Source organism: Rhinoderma darwinii, chromosome 8 (genome assembly GCF_050947455.1).
Source record: "Rhinoderma darwinii isolate aRhiDar2 chromosome 8, aRhiDar2.hap1, whole genome shotgun sequence".
Classification (NCBI taxonomy): domain Eukaryota; kingdom Metazoa; phylum Chordata; class Amphibia; order Anura; family Rhinodermatidae; genus Rhinoderma; species Rhinoderma darwinii.
Window position 1 is genome coordinate 74,294,142 of NC_134694.1, and position 20,495 is coordinate 74,314,636.

The window sequence follows — 20,495 nt, forward strand, 5'->3', positions numbered from 1 at the left end:
AAAATGTTTTGATCTCTGTTGTGCATAATAATTTGAAACAGTGCATTTTGAGTTTTTTACTTGTAAAAAAAAATCTGTTATCATTAGGAGATTTGTTCAATAAAATTAGCATTATACTCCAACGGTTGATGGCTTGAAGATTATACTGAGTGTCATTTGCATCGACTATTTAGTAAAATCAGCGAAAAATAACATTTGCATAATAATTTGGAATGCGGTGTAAACCCAACTGCCCCTATAATCTGGCACTACACAAAACTACCTTCATAATCTGATACTAAACCCAAATGCCCCTATAAACTACACAGAACTACCTTTATAATCTGGTACTAAACCCAACTACGCCTATAATCAGGTACTGAGGTACTGTACACAACTACCCCTATAATCTTGACGACACAACTACCCAGGGTAGTTATGTGTCGTACCAGATTATAGGGGTAGTTACCTTGTTGTACCAGATTATAGGGGTAGTTGTATGTCATACCAGATTGTAGGGGTAGTTACATGTAGTACCAGATTATAGGGGTAGCTACATGTAGTACCAGATTATAGGGGTAGTTACATGTAGTACCAGATTATAGGGGTAGTTGTGTACAGTAACAGATTATGGGGGGGGGGGGTTAGTTATGTGTAGTACCAGATTGTAGGGGTGGTTGTGTGTCATACCAGATTATAGGGATAGTTATGTGTAGTACCAGATTGTAGGGGTAGTTGTGCAGTGCCAGATTATAGGGGTAGTTACATGTAGTACCAGATTATAGGGGTAGTTGTGTACAGTAACAGATTATAAAGGGGGGGGGGCGACAGTTATGTGTAGTACCAGATTGTAGTGGTACCCTATAATCTGGTACTGTACATAACTACCCCTATAATCTGGTACTGTACACAACCTAACGAAGCCATGCAGGTAAATAATAGCACTCCATAGGGAATTTAGTTATGTAAATAGAAGATCGCATAACAGCGGCTAAACACACATGATAATTATTCATATCAGGGGCCGCCATATAAAGCGAGCGTCACATGATCAGGTAATCTTCTATTGTGTTACACAACAAGACGTACTGCTGGACCTCTCATCACATGCACATTTGACTCAGCATTTACTGTAAATTACGCTACTTTTTGTTTGTCGTCCGCCTCCCGCAGCTTCATTTCAGATCGCCAGTAACCAATTATACCAGTAACATAAACCTGGGATAAATCTTTATGCTTAATCCAGTTCTGTGAAAATCAATTAGAAGCATTTCTGTTTGAACTGTGAGGTTCTAAGAAATGAATAGATAAAGAAATTCCTCCCTCCGCCGCAGCTGCTGGTGATGTGAAACATAAGAACACCGGTGATGCTGGAGCAGTGGGCGAGGCCGGGACTGTCACGTGACGGCGCTGTGCTCTTCAGTTTGACAGTGGGTTCTGAGGTGCGTGTGTCTGTGGTGTCCTGGGCCGAAGATGAAGCGGTTCCTGTACGGTGTGGTGATGTGCCTGCTTGGCGTAGGTAAGTAGAGGAGGGTGCGAGACACAGGACTATAGTCCGGGGTGGTGGGTAAGGGCTGCACGGTGGGCAGAGGCCCAGCACTGCTGGGTGCTCTCCATGGACAGCTGACGCCCGCTTGCTGTAGAAAAGGCTCTTTCTCGTTTTTGTTTTTTTTTAAGCACAACAATCAGCAATACGTGAAGGTCATTGGATTGTCCTCTACTGTTTCGTTTAAAACTAGTCAGCAGTTTCGTAGTTTGTTTCCTGGAGAGCCGGGTGATATCTAATATGGCTGCTCTTACAGTGTTCGTCACCCAGCTTTCCCGCGTTCCTGCAGGACAGTCTAGCAATGCAGCAGTGTTGGAGCAGGCTGTGTAATTACATTGTAGTCTGGATTGCATCAAAAGGGACAATTGCCCATTTAGGGGGCTCTACCACCCTGGCTCCCAAACATGTGTGGCCCACTTTAACCCCTAAGATGACCAGGCCTCAAAGGGCTTTAATGAGCATTTTTTTTATTTTTTTTTTATATTTTTTTTCATTTCTGTCTCTGCATTTTAGCAGCCTTGACTTTTTTTTTTTTCTATCACGGAGGCGGCAGTATTTGTTTTATATGGGAGAGTTTATCTTTCTGTGCTGTGTGCCGGGTATGTGGATGTTACTTTTCTGTGTTTTTTAAATACCCTTCATATTTTATACTTCACCTGAACAATTAGTTTAACGTTATTACAGTTGTGCGGAAGTCTAATAATTGTAGTGTTTTTGTTTTCTGTACTTTATACAAATAAAATGTATCTTCTGCTAAATGTGCTTTATTTTTGTTACACAATGTTACCCAAGAGGCCATAACAGAGCCCTCTGGGGACATCAGTTATATTATTATTGTGCAGGTTTTCACTGCAGCTGGGCATCCCTAAAAGCCCCACTTACTAGAAAAAAAAACCATCCCCCTGTCGTGCCATTAGTCACCGCCTGATCTGGGTCTGCTAAGGCGCTACTGCTCAGCCACGGTGGAGGGCCCCCGACCATCATGTGATTGCTGGGTCCAATAGAGGCAGAGACATTACCGCCGGCTCTATTTCATTGAGCGCTATGTAGGCTTGTCAAGTGTCTATAAGGCCTAATGCACACTTCTATCACCGTTTCTCACAGATTCGTGTGTACGTTATGGTATCCGTGTGTACTCCGTGTCAGTTCCGTGTTTCCATTTCAAATGGACGTTGTGATTCAGTTAAAAAATACTTCATTTGAACTTGTCACATGTCCCAGTCTGTGAACTTTGGCACACCAGCCTTCCGTGTGCCGTCTGTTTTTTTTTTTTTTTCACGGACCCATTGATGTCTATGGGCTCCATGGTCACGAAATCACTGACCAAAGTAGGACCTGCTCTAAGGCCTCATGCCCACTTCAGTTTTTTCTTTCAGGGTTCTATCTGTTTTTGTCACTGATGGCACCCTGAACCCACTCATTTCAATGGGCCCATGCACATTTCTGTTATTTTGACTGATCCGTTGTTCCGTTCTGTCAGAAGTAGAGCATGTCCTTGGCCCGCCCTACTTTTGATAGAACGGAACAATGGATCAGTGATTCCTTGACCGTGGGGCCCATAGAAGTCAATGGGTCCGTCCAAAAAACGGACGGTACGTGGAAGGCTTCCGTGTGCCATCCAGTTTTGACGGATCCATTGCCTTAGCAACGGCAGGGCGTGCCAAAGTTCACATACTGGGACATGTGACAAGTTCAATACCTTCCGTTTTCTTAACGGAGGCACAACATCCGTTTAAAACTGAAACATGGAACGGAGACTGAGTAGACATGGAAACCAAAACGGACACACGGATCCATCAAACTGCTGAGAAAACGGTGATGGAAGTGTGCATGAGGCCTAAACCTATTCAATATCGGCACACGACCTCCTCCTGCTAGATTGTAGGAGTTTAAAGAGGCTCTGTCACCAGATTTTGCAACCCCTATCTGTTATTGCAGCAGATAGGCGCTGCAATGTAGATTACAGTAACGTTTTTATTTTTAAAAAACGAGCATTTTTGGCCAAGTTATGACCATTTTTGTATTTATGCAAATGAGGCTTGTAAAAGTCCAAGTGGGCGTGTATTATGTGCGTACATCGGGCGTTTTTACTACTTTTACTAGCTGGGCGCTCTGAAGAGAAGTATCATCCACTTCAAGACATCGCTGTAGACTTACTACCTGCAGTCCAGACAGTGGGATGTTACTGAGTTAAGTTTCCTACCTAGTGGCTTATCACTATTATGGCGCTGGCTGTGCTTTTTTTTCGGCATTACACAGCATGTGGTTTTGGACACTTAAGTATTTGCTGAACTATGAAAGCACTTCATGGTGGTACTAGTTACAGGAGTAATCTGAGTGGTGTTTTTTTTCCCCCCTCCTTAGGATAGGCCATAAATATTAGATTTGTGGAGGTCTGGCTCTCGGTCCCCATGCCAATCAACTTTTTAAACGGGCTGCGGCGCTCTTCGTTGTTTACATAGTTCTCAAACTCATTCGTACTTGCACGGGCCGTTAAATTTGTAGCCTTCGCCGTGATCTCCATGGTGGGGCTGAGTTCACACGGGGCGGACACGCTGCGGATTAGCACACCGCTTATACGCCCTGTGTGCCACAGGGAATTCTGGGTGAAAAAACATACCAAACTGTAGTGCTGTTTTTTGCCCGGAACGTCCACCGTGGAAAACTGCAGCATGAAGCCAGGCCGGCCTCCTGGGATGACGTTTTATCCCTTGTGACCGTTGCTAGTGTCTGGCTGCAGCAGTCACCTGGGATGAAATGTCATCCCAGGAGGCCGCGCTGGAGGGAAAAACAGACGTCTGGATAAGTGATTTTTATTTTTTTTATTATTTTTTGCTGCGGAATCGCCATGAACCTGCCGCAAAGAACGCAACAACTGCTTTTTATTGCGGGTTTTACCAGCAGCAAATAAGCAGCGTTTATGCAAATCCACTTGACACGCTGCGGTATAAAATTCTGCACGCTCGTCAATTTTAGTTTTTTTCCCGCTCCGTGTTTATGCAGCGCGTGGATGAGATTTGTTTTATCTCATCCACTTTGCTGCTACTGTATTTACTATGGATTTCCCGCAACAAGTTCTGTTTCGGATAATCCGCAGTATTTACACAACATGTGTACTGACTCTGGTAACGAAAATCTGCAACAAATTACACAATCTGGTTTCAATCTCATTAAGGGTTTATTCAGACGAACGGGATATACGTCCGTGCAATGCGCGTGATTTTCACGCGCGTCGCAGGGACCTAGATTAGTCTATGGTGCCGTGCAGACATGTGCGTGATTTTTACGCAGCGTTGGTCCGCTGTGTAAAAGTCACGACATGTCCGTTCTTTGAGCGTAATTCGCGCATCACGCAGCCAATGAAGTCAATGGGTGCATGAAAACCACTCATGCCACACGGAAGCACTTCCGTGCGAACAGCGTGATTCGCGCAACAGCTGTCAAAAGGATGAATGAAAACAGAAAAGAACCACGTGCTTTTCTGTTTACAAACATCCAAATGGAGTGTCATAATGATGGCGGCTGCGCGAAAACCACACAGCCGCGCGTCATATGCTGCTGCCACACGGAGCTGTCAAGTGCCTTTTGGTGATGGTTAAGCAGGAACTCCAAGGACGAAGTTGTAACACTCTTCAGTCAGCTGGTGGTGGGAATGGAAGTCTGAGGCCTGCACCAGTGTGATCATCCTAGGTAAATAAGGCCATTTATCACTGCAATTTTGGGTGGTTGCCTCAGAGGTTTTTCTGTATACATGATGAATTTCCCTAATACTATTTTAAAGAGGCTCTGTCGCCAGATTATAAGTGGCCTATCTCATACATAATGTGATCAGCGCTGTAATGTAGATAACAGCAGTGGTTTTTATTTTGAAAAACAATTAATTTTCACCAAGTTATGCACAATTTTAGATTTACGTACTCTAGATTTTTCAGACTATAAGATGCACCCTGGTTTTAGACCAGAAAATAGGAAAAAACTTCATATTTTACTTTTTACAAAAAAATCTACTGGTCAAAAATAATAATTTGTTCAGTTTCAGCACATTCTGAAAGCCATAACCTATATTTTTCCATCATTTGAGCGGTGAGAGGGCTTATTTTTTGCTGGATGAGCTGTAGTTTTTATTAGCACCATTTTTTTCTCACTTTTTTATTTCATTCTTTTTAGCGCTATGGTGGCTAAAAGACAACGATTCTGGGGTTATAAATGTATGTTTTTGTTTTTTTTTAAACCGTTCACTGTCTCAAATAATGCTACATTGTAATAGTTTCTGACTTTTTCGGATGCAGCGATACCAATTTTTTTTATTTGTACATTGTGCTTGGGGGAAAAATCGGGTAAGGGTTTTTTTTTTATTTTTTAAACTTTTTATTTTTACACTTCCCCTACACTGCAATACATGGATGAGTTAGGGAAACGGCTTAACTCGCTGAGCTACGCGGTTTCCGTAACTCCCATGCTAGTAAATTGCAATTACAGAAGCAGCGTAGCATGCTACTCTGTTTCCGTAACTACTATTCAGTTCTATGGGAGTTAAGGAAACTGCGTAGCTCAGCGAGTTACGCTGTTTCCATAACTCGACCACGTAAGCAGGAAGTGGCCGGAAGACAGTGGAGACGGGTAAGATAGAACGGGGCATAGGGGGGCCCCGTTCTAGAGATAGGTTCGGGTTCCAGAGGTGGGACCTGCATCTATCTGACATTTATGACATATCCTGTGGATATCCAAAAAAAATAATATTTGAAGCAGCACAAATCCCGATATCAGGAACGCTGTAAGATCAGACAAACCCAGTCTGACGTAATGTAATCCTCCGAAAAAGGGTGGTTGAACAGCCGCACACATCTCCCAAATTTCAATCAATATGTTTTTATTCGTCAAACATCCAGTAAAAAATGGCAATGTTTCGACCCATGACAAATGGAGGGTCGGCTTGAGAAAGACCCTCAACTTGTCACGGGTCGAAACGTTGCCATTTTTTACTGGATGTTTGACCAATAAAAGAACATATTTGAAATTTGGGAGACGAGTGCGGCTGTTCAACCACGCTTTTTCTGAGGATATCCTGTGGATATGTCATAAATATTAATGGGCAAACCACTATAAATGCCGCAGTCGCTATTGACTGTGGCATTTATCTAGTTAAACGGCCAGGAACAGCGCCATCACTGTTCCTAGCCGTTAGTGCAGCGTGTCAGAAGCTGACACCTGCAGTGTATGGAGCGGGCTCAGCTCGTGAGCCCGCTCCATACATCATCCCTTCCCCGCTTCATGATGTGTCGGCACATCACTGGTGGTGAAGGGATCAAGTAAGGTGCGGTCAGGGTGGCAGGCACTGCCGGGTCACCTGACTGCCGAGTATAAGACGCAGGGACTTTTTAGCAAGATTTATTCTTGCTAAAAACTGCGTCTTATAGTCCGGAAAATACGGTATGCTAATTACTTTCTTAATAGACAACTGGGCATGTTTTTACTTTTTTGCTAACTGAGCATTGTAAAGAGAAGTGTATGATGCTGACCAATCAGTGATCCCGCGAGATCACGCTGTGCAGTCACATACTCCCACATTAACTTTACTGAAGTTTCGAGAGTGACTAGACATCGCCTCCAGCCATGATGCGACATCTATTCACACTCCCGACACTTCGGTAAAGTTTCTGTGGGACTTCACTCACACAGCACTCGCGAGATCACGCTGTGCTGTCTTTCACAGAAACTTTACCGACGTGTCAGGAGTGTGAATAGACATCGCATCCTGGCTGGAGGTGATGTCTATTCACTCTCAAGACACTCCGGTAAAGTTAACGTGGGAGAATGTGACTGCATGGCGGGATCACGCTGTGTTGAGAGTACTGCTAAAAATGAATGTAGAGAAGTGTATGCTGCTGATGGGTCAGCATCATACACTTCTCTTTACAAAGCTCCGTTGGTAAAAGTAAAAACGCCCAGTTGTTTGTTAGGAAAGAAGCATAAATCTAAAATTGTGCATAACTTGTTCAAAATTGATTGTTTTTTAGTATGAAAAACTCTTATCTACATTACAGCGCCGATCAGATTATGTAGGAGATGGGCATTTATAATCTGGTGACAGAGCCTTTTTAACTTTACACATTCTCATAATGGCACATTTGAAAAAAAAAAAACAGTTAATAAAAGGGTGAGCTGCTATCTAGGGGATGGCTGGAGATCAGATTTCATTGTGACGCAGGTGGAGTGTAACCTAATGCAGCTTATTGGGAGTCATTAGGAGTGTAGGGTGTTATGGGATGCTGTATGTCAGGTGCCAGATAAAAAAAAACTAGGAGCATGTATTGTCTTGTGCTTGTGAGTGACCTTGGTAATCCTAATTTCACAGCTAATGGAGTTTATGGACAATGTAATTGAATACTGTGTATATCTAGACATCTTCATGAGTAGATATTAGAGAATATGAGGGAATGGGGTAACAGTGGAGTTGAACGCACTTGAGAAACGCTGTGTTGTCCAAAAAAATTTGCCAAAATGGCTTAGACTTAAAGGGAATGTGTTGCCAGCAAAACATGTTTTTTTTTTTTTTTTTAGTTAAACAATTAGTGTGTAGGTGATTAAACATTGTTTTTATTTTTTTCACGAGTCAGGAAATATTATAAATTGGATTCAATTTATAATATTTCCCAGCACTGGTCACTAGATGGAGCAATTCCCACAATTGCAGCATTGCATGTGGTAAAGCAACCACATTGCTTTATGCTGCGAAATTGGGAAAAAATCCCTCGCTCTAGTGAGCTCTCAGAATCCCCCCTCCTTTATCCTGGCTAGTGCCGGGAGAAACGAGGGGTTTGAACGGTCTAACCTCCTACACTGTGTGTCGCCATTTTTTGAGCTAACACACAGTGTAGAATGTTTACATACACTAGTAAAACACACTGAAACACGAACATACATAGAAATCACTTACCTGCTCCAGTCGCCGCCGCTCCCTCCGGTCCGTCTGCTGCCTCTGCTCCATGTGCACAAGTCCGGAAGCCGCGACCGGAAGTAGTAATCTTACTGCCCGGCCGCGACTTCCGGTCCACAGGAAAATGGCGCCAGACGGCGCACATTTCAAATCGGACTGTGTGGGAACAGCGCATGCGCCGTTCCCACACACGGCGTACACCAAAGTGGATGGAACGGGCCCTGTTCGCAGTCCCTATGGGACTGGAGCTGCCGTATTCCATGTCTGTATGTGTCGTTAATCGACACATACAGAAATGGAAAAAAAAATGGCAGCCCCCATAGGGAAGAAAAAGTGTAAAAATAGAAAAAAGTAACACACAAACACACAAATAAATATAAACGTTTTTAATAAAACCCCAACATAAAACTGATATAAAAAAAAATTGGTGACACTGTTCCTTTAAAGAGCCTCTGTCACCAGATTCTCAAATCCCTATCTCCTATTGCATGTGATCGGCGCTGCAATGTAGATAACAGTAACGTGTTTTTTTTTTTTTTTAAACGTTCATTTTTGGCCAAGTTATGAGCTATTTTTATATATATATATATATATATATATATATATATATATATATATATATATATATATATATATGAGCTTTGAAATGGACAACAGGGCGTGTTTTTTTCGTATGTCCAACTGGGCGTGTATTGTGTTTTTAACTGGGCGTGTTTACTTGTTTTACTAGCTGGGCGTTGTGGAGAGAAGTGTATGATGCTGACGAATCAGTAACCAATCAGCATCATGCACTCCTCTCCATTCATTTACACAGCAGCTTCACGTTCTTACTAGAACGATGTGCAGCCACATACACAAGTGTCCTGATAATGAATACACATGACCTCCAGCCTGGACGTCATGTGTATTCAGAATCCTCACACTCCTGAATCTTTTCTGTGAGATTTCCAGCAAGGGAAACAAAATCTCGTTTACCTCGTAATCTCGCAAGATTACGTGTGGCTTGCTGGAACCTGCTGTGTAAATGAATGGAGAGGAATGCATGATGCTGACTGGTCACTGATTCGTCAGTATCATACACTTCTATTCACAACGCCCAGTTAGTAAAACAAGTAAACACGCCCAGTTAAAAACACCATACACGCCCAGTTGCACATATGAAAAAAAACACGCCCAGTTGTCCATTTCAAAGCTCATTTGCATATATATATATATATATATATATATATATACACTCACTCATTACTTGGCCAAAAATGAACGTTAAAAAAACTAAACGTTAATGTTATCTACATTGCAGCGCCGATCACATGCAATAGGGATTTGAGAATCTGGTGACAGAGCCTCTTTAAAGAGGCTCTGTCACCACATAAGTGCCCAATCTACATAATCTGATTGGCGCTGTAATGTAGATAACACTTTTATTTTATTTTTATTTTGAAAAACTCATTTTTGAGCAAGTTATGAGAAATTTTAGATTTATGCCAATTAGTTTCTTAATGCCCAACTGGGCGTTTTTTTACTTTTGACCAAGTGGGCATTGTAAACAGGAGAGTATGACGCTGACCAATCAGCGTCATACACTTCTCTCCATTCATACTCAGCACAGCGTGATCTAGCGAGATCATCCCGTGCTGTCACATACACCCACATTAACTTTACTGAAGTGTCTTGACAGTGAATAGACATCACCTCCAGCCAGGACACGATGTCTATTCACAATCCTGACACTTCAGTAAAGTTTGTGTGGGGCTTAATCGCTGCACAGAGTGATCTTGCAAGTCCCACACAAACTTTACCGAAGTGCCGGGATTGTGAATAGACATCGCGTCCTGGCTGGAGGTGATGTCTATTCACTGTCAAGACACTTCAGTAAAGTTAATGTGGGTGTATGTGACAGCACAGCATGATCTCGCTAGATCACGCTGTGCGGAGTATGAATGGAGAGAAGTGTATGATGCCGATTGGTCAGCAGCATGCACTCCTCTTTACAACGCCCACTTGGTCAAAAGTTAAAAAACTTCCAGTTGTCTATTAAGAAACTAATTCGCATAAATCTAAAATTGCTCAGAATGTCCTCCAAAAATGATCGTTATTCAAAATAAAAAGTGTTATCTACATTACAGCGCCGATCAGATTATGTAGGAGATAGGGCACATATAATGTGGTGACAGGGTCTCTTTAAGGGGGTTTTACACTAGACTAGACTATTATCGGGCAGACATGCGTTCATAGAACACTCGTTTCCAATAATTGGCCTGTTTAGACAGGGGAACGTTCAGCAGATGAACGAGCAAACGCTCGATCATCTGCTGGTCGTATCGTTTTAAAAAAGTGAAGTTATCGCATCTCCCTGTGTAAACAGGGAGACGCTCTGCCGACATGATGATGATGTCCCCATCTATAGCTCCGTGTGACAGGAGCCAACTAGCGCCGATCAACAATGTCTCGTTGATCGGCGCTTGCTTTATCGGCCGGTGTAGAAAGGCCTTTAGGTTCGTTCACACTTGCGTTGTATAATCAGTTACTCTGTTTTTAGGTTCGAATAAGGCTGGGTTCACACGACCTATTTTCAGACGTATACGAGGCGTATTATGCCTCGTTTTACATCTGAAAATAGGGCTACAATACGTCTGCAAACATCTGCCCATTCATTTGAATGGGTTTGCCGACGTACTGTGCAGACGACCTGTCATTTACGCGTCGTCGTTTGACAGCTGTCAAACGACGCGTAAATTGACTGCCTCGGCAAAGAAGTGCAGGACACTTCTTTGCAACGTAATTTGAGCCATTCTTCATTGAACTCAATGAAGAGCAGCTCAAAATTTACGAGCGTCCCAGACGCCTCGCATAATACGAGGAGGAGCTTTTACGGCTGAAACGAGGCAGCTGTTTTCTCATGAAAACAGTCTGTATTTTCAGGGTATGTTCACACGAGGGCGTCCGTAACGGCTGAAATTACGGGGATGTTTCAGCAAAAACATCCCCGTAATTTCAGCCGTAACGGCATGTGCAGGCGCTTGAACGCCGCGTCCATTACGGACGTAATTGGCGCTGCTATTCATTGGAGTCAATGAATAACTGCTCCAATTACGGCCAAAGAAGTGACAGGTCACTTCTTTGACGCGGGCGTCTATTTACGCGCCGTCATTTGACAGCGGCGCGTAAATTACGCCTCGTGTGAACAGACAAAAGTCTGCCCATTGCTTTTAATGGGCAGATGTTTGTCAGCACTATTGAGACGCTATTTTCGGACGTAATTCGGGGCAAAAACGTACGATATTACGTCCGTAATTAGTGCGTGTGAACATACCCTCAGACGTAAAAGCCTCTCATCGTGTGCACATACCCTAAGGATAAAAACTGATCCGTTAAAAATCCCATTGAAGTCAAATAATCGATGGCAATCCGTTTGCACCCGTTTTAAATTGATACCGATCCGTTAGACATCAGTGTTTTTGTTTTTTTTTGTTTTTTTTTAAACTGCAGTCCTGTACACAAAGTTTATTTTTGTTTTTTTTCGCCATCAAAAAAACGGATGGCTAATAATTGATGCGAACGGATGCAATTAAAAATCCCTCTGATTTCAATGGGACTTTTAACGGATCCGTTTGAATTCTTATTCTGATCCAAAAACTGGATGTCCTTGCGTCTATGTTGTACAAATCTGCAGAGGACTCTGCGTGCTTCCTCCTGCACATGGATCTGACATGTACATAACTCCTAATGCTATAAAATATGCTCCATTATCATTGCAGAGTCAGGAATCTGGTAAAGTTGGATAGCAACCCCTGTAGAGTAATGGTATGCACCGAAATCCATGTGAAAATCTGTCGTGTGAACATGGCCTCAAGCTGCCATTAGTGGTGGTGTGTTTAGAATTTTCTCTTTTCTCTGAGAATTTTCATAAAGTACTTCGTGCATTATCGCCAGACTCCCTCTAGAGGTCATAGCGGGTACTTTCTTTCGACAGAATCACGAGATTGCGCCAAAAAGCTGTTACTAGGAGACTGTTTCTATGTGAACAAAGAGGCTATTTCACAACTTTGGGAATAGGATGTATAGTTATTATATTTGTGTTGTAATAAACACCATATTTTCATATTGCTAGAGGTTTTTGATAAAGCCCACGAATTGTAAACTTTCACGGTGCAAACACGTTTGTGGTGCCAGTCATCACGTTTTTGTTTTTCCACCGTATGATTAATATTTCAGTCATCCACCTCTCTATACAGAAGTGTTATAATGGTTGTAAATTTCTAAACTGAGAATATTTGAGGGACATTAATCATCTAGCTGATGAATCTGATTTATTACAGTATTGAGTGTCATTGACAGTTATTTTTTTTTTTTTTTCTTCTTTACCAGTGCTCATGAGATCAGAAGCTTTTGAAGTGCAGGTTAAAGATGATTCCAGTAAAGTCTGCATATCTGCCAGCATGAAGGTGAACTTCACAATACAATATGAAACCAACAACAGCACAAATGTAAGTCTAACACCTCATAAAATGCTTGTAACATATATTTACTTTGGCAAAATCAGGTTTATAATATGTGGCCTGTTAAAAAATCACAGCTTTTCTTAGTGTTGGCAATCATACTGTCACCTTATTTTTTTGGACTAGAAGACTCATCCAACGGCTACTGCAGTAAAGACTCTTTCCTAGAAGCAGCTAGCTTTCTTTGGCGATCACATCTGATTGTAGTGGGTGAGAGCTGCTGGACCCATATTTCAAATGGGTTTGTCTTCCCTGTTCAGGGGTTGAAGAGTAGTTTCATATTTTATTCACTGGTGGTCCAGGGCAGGGGTCTCAAGCACGCGGACGGCATGCGGCACCTGGGGCAGTCCTCTCCGGCCCGTGGGACACAGAGCCGCTGGTACAGGCTCTGCTCCGGGTCTCTGGGGAAGCCTCTGACATCGCTGTCCATACATCGACAGTGATGTCGGGGGGCTTCCTCAGAGCAGGAGTCCCAGTGATTTCAGGAGCACAGCTGGAGTCCCAGAAAGAGCCTACTAGCGCTCTGCCCGGGACTCCAGCTCTGGGGTTGCCCCTGACATCCATGTCCATATATGGACAGTGATGTCAGGAGCAGAGCTGGAATTCCAGGCAGAGTGCTAGAAATGGCTCTGCTCCGGGACCCCAGCTCTGGGCAAGCCCCTGACATCACTGTCCATATATGGACACTGATGTCAGTGGCTTCCCCAGAGTTCCAGCGCAGAGCCTATACTAGTGCTCTGCTCTGGGACACCGGCTCTGGGGTGGCCCCTGATATCACATTCCCATCCACGAGGATCCTCTGACGTCACAGTGAATGGACAGTGACGTCAGGGGCTCCAACAGCAGAGGAATCCCTAGCCAAAGAATTGGTAATGCTCTGGCTGGGGATTCCACTCCTAGAGGGAGCCCCATTTGAGCGATCTACTTTGGGTGTATGTGGCAGCACCTGCGGAGGGCACTGTGGCACAATCTACAGAGGGCTGCTCAATCTTGACATGTCTGCCAAACGCTGCCAACTGATCCGCCGGACTGCAATTAGCAACACGAAAACTTGATTGTTGAAATAAGCACGTGTAGAATTCTCTCAAATTTTAAACCTAGCCGTATTATAGTAATGTAATATAGTGTTATAGTAGTTGAAATAACTAATTGGTTAACAATTTTGTATTGTATCAAATTTGAAAGTAATGCTGCCCGTCAAATTCCCATTTTTATTTTTTATTTTTTTTTCCTATGTGGCCCACTTACCCAGCCGATGTTGAGACTCCTGGTCTAGGGTAATGCCCCCTTCCTTGGGGATTAATACCTTGTATGTTCCTCGCCTCCCCAACTGCATATAGTGTTAAAGGGGTTTTCCGGAACCAATTAATCCAGTCCTGCTTAACTAAACATGTTCAACCAAACCTTTTTACAATGTACTTGCGTTTTGATCTGATGTTCGTAGTGGCGTATCTTATCTGCGATCACGTGACTCCCCGCTAGCCAGAAATCTGAACTTCCTGATCAGCCATGTACCTACTTTTATTTTTTATTTTTTTTTAACTCGTTTTATTAAATAATGTTGGTTTACAGCATTATGAACTATTAAAGGGATTGGACAACCGCGTCCCTATAAACGTGACATAGCACTTATAAGTGCCGATTATGACATTGCATTTCTACAGTAGCATATGAAAACAAGATTGACGCAACAGGCATAGGAGAGAAGTCAGATTGTACATAGTATAATATTTATGCAAGAGGTCCAGGAGAACACCAAGCGATCAAAAACATTGACTACCTCCAGCAACCGTAGCTACTGCTATGTCTAATTCTCTGGAGATCTGCACGGAGTCCCAAATTTTGTAACATTTGTCATGTTGGAATATAATAAGTTTGTACGACACAGTAGCATTAACCATGTTTTTCCATATTGAAACATTGGGAGGACGTCCATCCATCGTATGGAGACGACTTTATGAGCCAAAATCGGTCTCACATAAAAAGATTCTTTTATGACAAGGCAGCCACGTACGTACTTTAACTTCCATATCCCGGCTTTCAGAATGTAGGGTCACATCATAAATGACGTGACCGTAACACCCCTTACCAATGAGTACAATCTCTAGTCTTACTCCTCCTTCCTCCTATTCTGAGCATTCGTCGTTGATACAGTGTCCAACACGCATGTTCTATTCTAGGTTTGCCTGGCGTCTTCCCCTGACACAGCAGTTGATTTTGCATCGCGCATGCGTCGTTCCCTTTCCACCAATTGTAGTTTTAGAGCCGCTCTGCCCGGGACTCCGGCTCTGGGGAAGCCCGGGACACCATATATGGACAGTGATGTCAGGAGCAGAGCTGGAGTCCCAGGCCGAGTGGTTTATTGGGATTTTAAATATATAAGGTCCCAAAAAACCACTTCAGAACTAAACTGGTACCTGTAAAAATTGCCTCTTGAAAATGTGGGAAATTGCTTCTAAAGTTTTAAGCCTTGTTACGTCCTTGAAAAATAAAAGGACGTTTAAAAAATAATGTAGTCATATGGGAAATGTTAACTAGTAACTATCTTGTGTGATATTACTATCTGTTTTACATGCAGATCCATTTAAATTTAGAAAAATTCTAATTTTTGAAATTTTGGTGTTTTTCACAAATTCAATATTTATTAATCGACCAATTTTTTTTCAATAACAAAGTACAAAACAGTCTCAGAATCGCTTGGATAGGTAAAAGCATTCCCAAGTTATTACCACATAAAGCGACACATGTCAGATTTGAAAGAATCGGCTGTGCCACAAGCCAAAACAGACTGCATCCTGAAGGGGTTAATCATAGATCTTTGATTAAGGGCATGTTTGCCTGAAACACTTCAGTGGTCTATCTATTGGTTTTTACTCTTACAAATAAAGATGAAGATTTTTCTACCGCCATGATGCTGGATTTTCCTCATGTTTACAATTGGCCACACCTGCAGATATATATATTTTTTTATTTTTTTTTTGTCGCTCCACTGGTAATCCGCAACAAATTTGAGTCGGAAATTGACATTCTGTCTTTTTTTTTTTTTTTTTAAATAAAAAATCTGCGGCGTGTGGATTGGATTTTGCTGCTACTATATTAGACTTCAGGTTTTTCCTGTCGGAAAATCTGCAGCTATTCCATCCAATGTGAAAAAGCCCTGAGGATACATGGTGTGGTCAAATTGCAGCTTTGACGGCACTCTGTTACTAGACCATAATAATGGGAGGATACTTGCTTATTCTTTACTGCCTATTGTGTGCTTCCCAGTGCTTATAAGCGGAGCAGCCGAATGTGTGGGACTGCTGAAGTGTAATTGACTTTTTTTATTTTTTGTAATAAATGAGTGCATTCTGTATTGATGGTAGTGGCCGCTGTGTACAGTGATTCCCATCTTAGCAGAACAGGAAACCTGCACAACGGCCGTAGCTGGGAGTTAGACGGATGTGGGGCAGTCTGCCCCTGGACATCTCCCTTGGATACCAGAAAACAGCAATATTTGACATCTCCTTATCCACCACTGAGTACTAGATCTGACAACCACTTTTTAATGTCTCCTCTCTCCTTTTAGGCCAGTGTAACATTCGGTGCACCTGATGAAGTTACTACAAATGGCAGTACGTGTGGAAGTAGCGAGGAAACTCCTTTGTTGGTGGTTAATTTTGGGAACAACCATTCATGGAGTGTGAACTTTACCAGGAATAGCACTGCATACAGTATCGATGTGATCGTCTTTACCTACAATACTAATGACAGCGCACTCTTTCCAGACGCTAAAAGAAAAGGTAATCCCTTTATTTGTGTGTGATGAATGTGTTCTACACCTATTCCAGTTTCAGCAAATGAAGCTTATTTATTGTCGTATGAAAACGTCTCCAATTTGCCAATGTACTCTCTGTATTAGTGACCAACCTATTTTGGGATTTAATGTTCAAGCTATTTTTGTAATTTTTTATTTTTTTTTCCCCTAGGTTTTTTTTTTGTCATTTGAAAAGCCGTAACAATTTAACAGTTTTCCATAGACCTGGCCAAGTGAGCTCTGATTTTATGCAGCACAAGTTGTATTTTTTAATGGTGCCATCTTTTGGTAGATGTAGTCTATTAAGATTTTTCCTAGGGGGTAGTGGGGGTGGGAAAAAAACATCAATTCCACTTTTTTTTTTTTTTGCGCCTTCTATTTACGCAGTTTACCGTGTGTGTCTACATTCACACGGCTGTTCTTTGAACGGCCGTCACATGGCCGTTTTCAGAACAATGATTTATGGGTGTATTCACACAGCCATTTTATTTTTATCTTTTTTTAAAGGCCCGTGAATATTGGCTGTCAAAAAAAAATAGGAGATGTCCTATTTTTGCCTGTTTTTAACGACCTTTAAAAACGCTGACTGGAAATGTATGGAAGTTTGGAGACCCCCTGATGCAGAACGGACATGAAAAACCGAGTTGATCAGGTTTTATTAGCCATTTTTTTTCACTGTCATGTGAATGTAGCCTAAGGGCCTGTTCACGTCAGCATTGGCTTTCCATTGAGGGGTTCCGTCTGAGGTTTCCATCGGGAGAACCCCTCAACAGAATGGCAAACTGAAACCTTCGCTTCCGTTTGCATGACCATTGATATCAATGGTGACGGAAACATTGCTAATGGTTTCCGTTTGTCACCGTTCCGTCAGGTTTCCGTTTTAGAGACACTAGTGCAGTGGACTGCGCTATTCCGTCAAACGGAAACCTGACGGAATGGTGACAAACAGAAACCATTAGCAATGTTTCCGTCACCATTGATATCAATGGTCATGCAACCGGAAGCTAAGGTTTGAGTTAGCCATTCTGTTGAGGGGTTCTCCCGACAGAAAGCAAATGCTGATGTGAACAGGCCCTTAGAGCCATAACATTTTTATTTTTCTGCTGCCGTGGCTGTGTGAGGGCTAAGCCCTTATTCACACGACCGGGTTTCCCAGCCGGGCGACGGCCGTTCATAAATCAGCCGTCACCCGGCTGCATTAGGAACAATAGACCCCTAATGGGGCTATTCACACGACCGATTTTTATTTTTTTGACGGCCCGGGAAACCTGGCCGTCAAAAAATGGGACATGCCCTATTTTCGGCGTTTACCTGGCCGCCCGGCTCCCATAGAAGTCTATGGGGCCGGGTAATACACGGCCATCACCGGAATGTGTCCCGACTGACGGCCATGTATTCCGTTGCTCGCGCTCTCTCCTTCCTCCCTGTAGGAGTTGGAATCCCTGGCTGGGGATTGGGGATTCCACTGCAGGAGAAGTGAGTGACTACACCGTCCATATATGGACACAGTGACGTCACTTCTTAAGTGGAATTCCCGACCTGTGGCAGGGAATTCCTCTCCAGGAGAAGTCATTGACTACCCTGTCCATATATGGACATTGAAGTCAGTGACTTGTCTTGGAATGTGGGTGGGGGGGGGGGGGGGGGGCTGTGTGGCGTCACCTGCAGGGGGCTGTGTGGCGCAACAAATTTAAATGAAATTCATCAGATTTTTTAAACGGACAGAGAAAAAAACTGATGCAAAACGGGTTAAAAACGGCAACACGGAACGGATGCAAACCGGCCGGGAAATACTGCCGACACTCGGACCCTGTTGTGTGAATGAGGCGTAACAGTTACAGGTTTTTGGGGGAAACTCCAGTTCCCCCTACTGTTTGATTAGTAAAAGGCAGGCTATGTTGAGCAGTAGGCACACCTGGGCAAGATTTATCAAGACTGGTGCAAAAGATAAGTGTAGTACTTGCCTAATTATTTGAAAGATTTTTTTTTTATTTAAGAAGGGGTCTTTAGGATTGGCTCAATGTAAAAACGACTGACACCACACAATAGTGTGCCATCACAGAACCGATAAAAACACAGGGACATATACAGAAACACCGAAAAAGGCCATACTTGCAAATGGACACAGCCAGGCCAGAAATGCTGATGAAAGGGCGAGCAGGTGCTTTAAATAATAATAGCCACTCCCACTAGTCTTGAGGGGAGTGGTGTGTGGTGCATGGGATGTGTAGTAAGAAATAATAAATGAATAGTGTGTGTGCAAGTGTAATACTATAAGTGAAATATAGGGGGCAGTAATAAATGAAGTGCCTCAATAGAAATAAATGGATAATGGGGTGCAAGTGAGTGAAACATGGAGGGATAGTGTGTACGTCATGAGGCACAACGTGTGTAGCCAGGTAGAAGCCTATTTGTGACGCCTTGATAATTCATAGAGCGGGCTACCCTGCTTGCTATGCCAAACAACAACACACCATGCTCTCCCAGCATCAAAGACCCGGCTGTGTCCAAGAGAAGCGAATATACATAATAATGAAAAATACCTGGGGTATTGGTAATCATTTTGGCCAAAAGGACGCAAGCTCGCAATCCACGACAAGGATCCCCAGACTTGCGAGTCCCTAACTCCTAAACTGGAACAGAACGTTCCTGATGCACAAACAGAACCGATAAAAACACAGGGACATATACAAAAACACCGACAAAGGCCATACTTGCAAATGGACACAGCCAGGCCAGAAATGCTGATGAAAGGGCGAGCAGGTGCTTTAAATAATAATAGCCACTCCCACTAGTCTTGAGGGGAGTGGTGTGTGGTGCATGGGATGTGTAGTAAGAAATAATAAATGAATAGTGTGTGTGCAAGTGTAATACTATAAGTGAAATATAGGGGGCAGTAATAAATGAAGTGCCTCAATAGAAATAAATGGATAATGGGGTGCAAGTGAGTGAAACATGGAGGGATAGTGTGTACGTCATGAGGCACAACGTGTGTAGCCAGGTAGAAGCCTATTTGTGACGCCTTGATAATTCATAGAGCGGGCTTTTGGCCAAAATGATTACCAATACCCCAGGTATTTTTCATTATTATGTATATTCGCTTCTCTTGGACACAGCCGGGTCTTTGATGCTGGGAGAGCATGGTGTGTTGTTGTTTGGCATAGCAAGCAGGGTAGCCCGCTCTATGAATTATCAAGGCGTCACAAATAGGCTTCTACCTGGCTACACACGTTGTGCCTCATGACGTACACACTATCCCTCCATGTTTCACTCACTTGCACCCCATTATCCATTTATTTCTATTGAGGCACTTCATTTATTACTGCCCCCTATATTTCACTTATAGTATTACACTTGCACACACACTATTCATTTATTATTTCTTACTACACATCCCATGCACCACACACCACTCCCCTCAAGACTAGTGGGAGTGGCTATTATTATTTAAAGCACCTGCTCGCCCTTTCATCAGCATTTCTGGCCTGGCTGTGTCCATTTGCAAGTATGGCCTTTGTCGGTGTAATAGTGTGCCATAGTTTAGATTTATTTAAAAAAAATCTATCTATTTTCTTGCAATTGCTAAAACACAGTGCAATGTACCACTAGATCCTTTCAATTCTGACACTTCCATGTGAAGGTATCAGTATTTCTGCTCCTAATGAGGATTTTCAATAACATACAAATTATATACGAACATGCTAATAATATACTCAATTTATTATATTGGGAGATTGC

At 42.8% G+C, this 20,495-nt stretch overlaps 1 protein-coding gene across 3 annotated transcripts in view; it reads left to right on the top strand.

The window, feature by feature from the left end:
* Positions 1-1,362: 1,362 nt before the first annotated feature.
* Positions 1,363-20,495, top strand: part of LAMP2 (lysosomal associated membrane protein 2) — a 58,971-nt gene continuing 39,838 nt past the window's right edge. The window contains exons 1-3 of one of the 3 annotated variants that reach the window (XM_075835763.1): positions 1,363-1,498; positions 12,831-12,949; positions 16,530-16,743. In XM_075835763.1, coding sequence (XP_075691878.1) covers positions 1,453-1,498; positions 12,831-12,949; positions 16,530-16,743 — 379 coding nt within the window. In that variant the 5' untranslated portion in view covers positions 1,363-1,452. The remainder of the gene's footprint in view (positions 1,499-12,830; positions 12,950-16,529; positions 16,744-20,495) is intronic. The other 2 variants (XM_075835765.1, XM_075835764.1) reach the window with 2 other exon arrangements.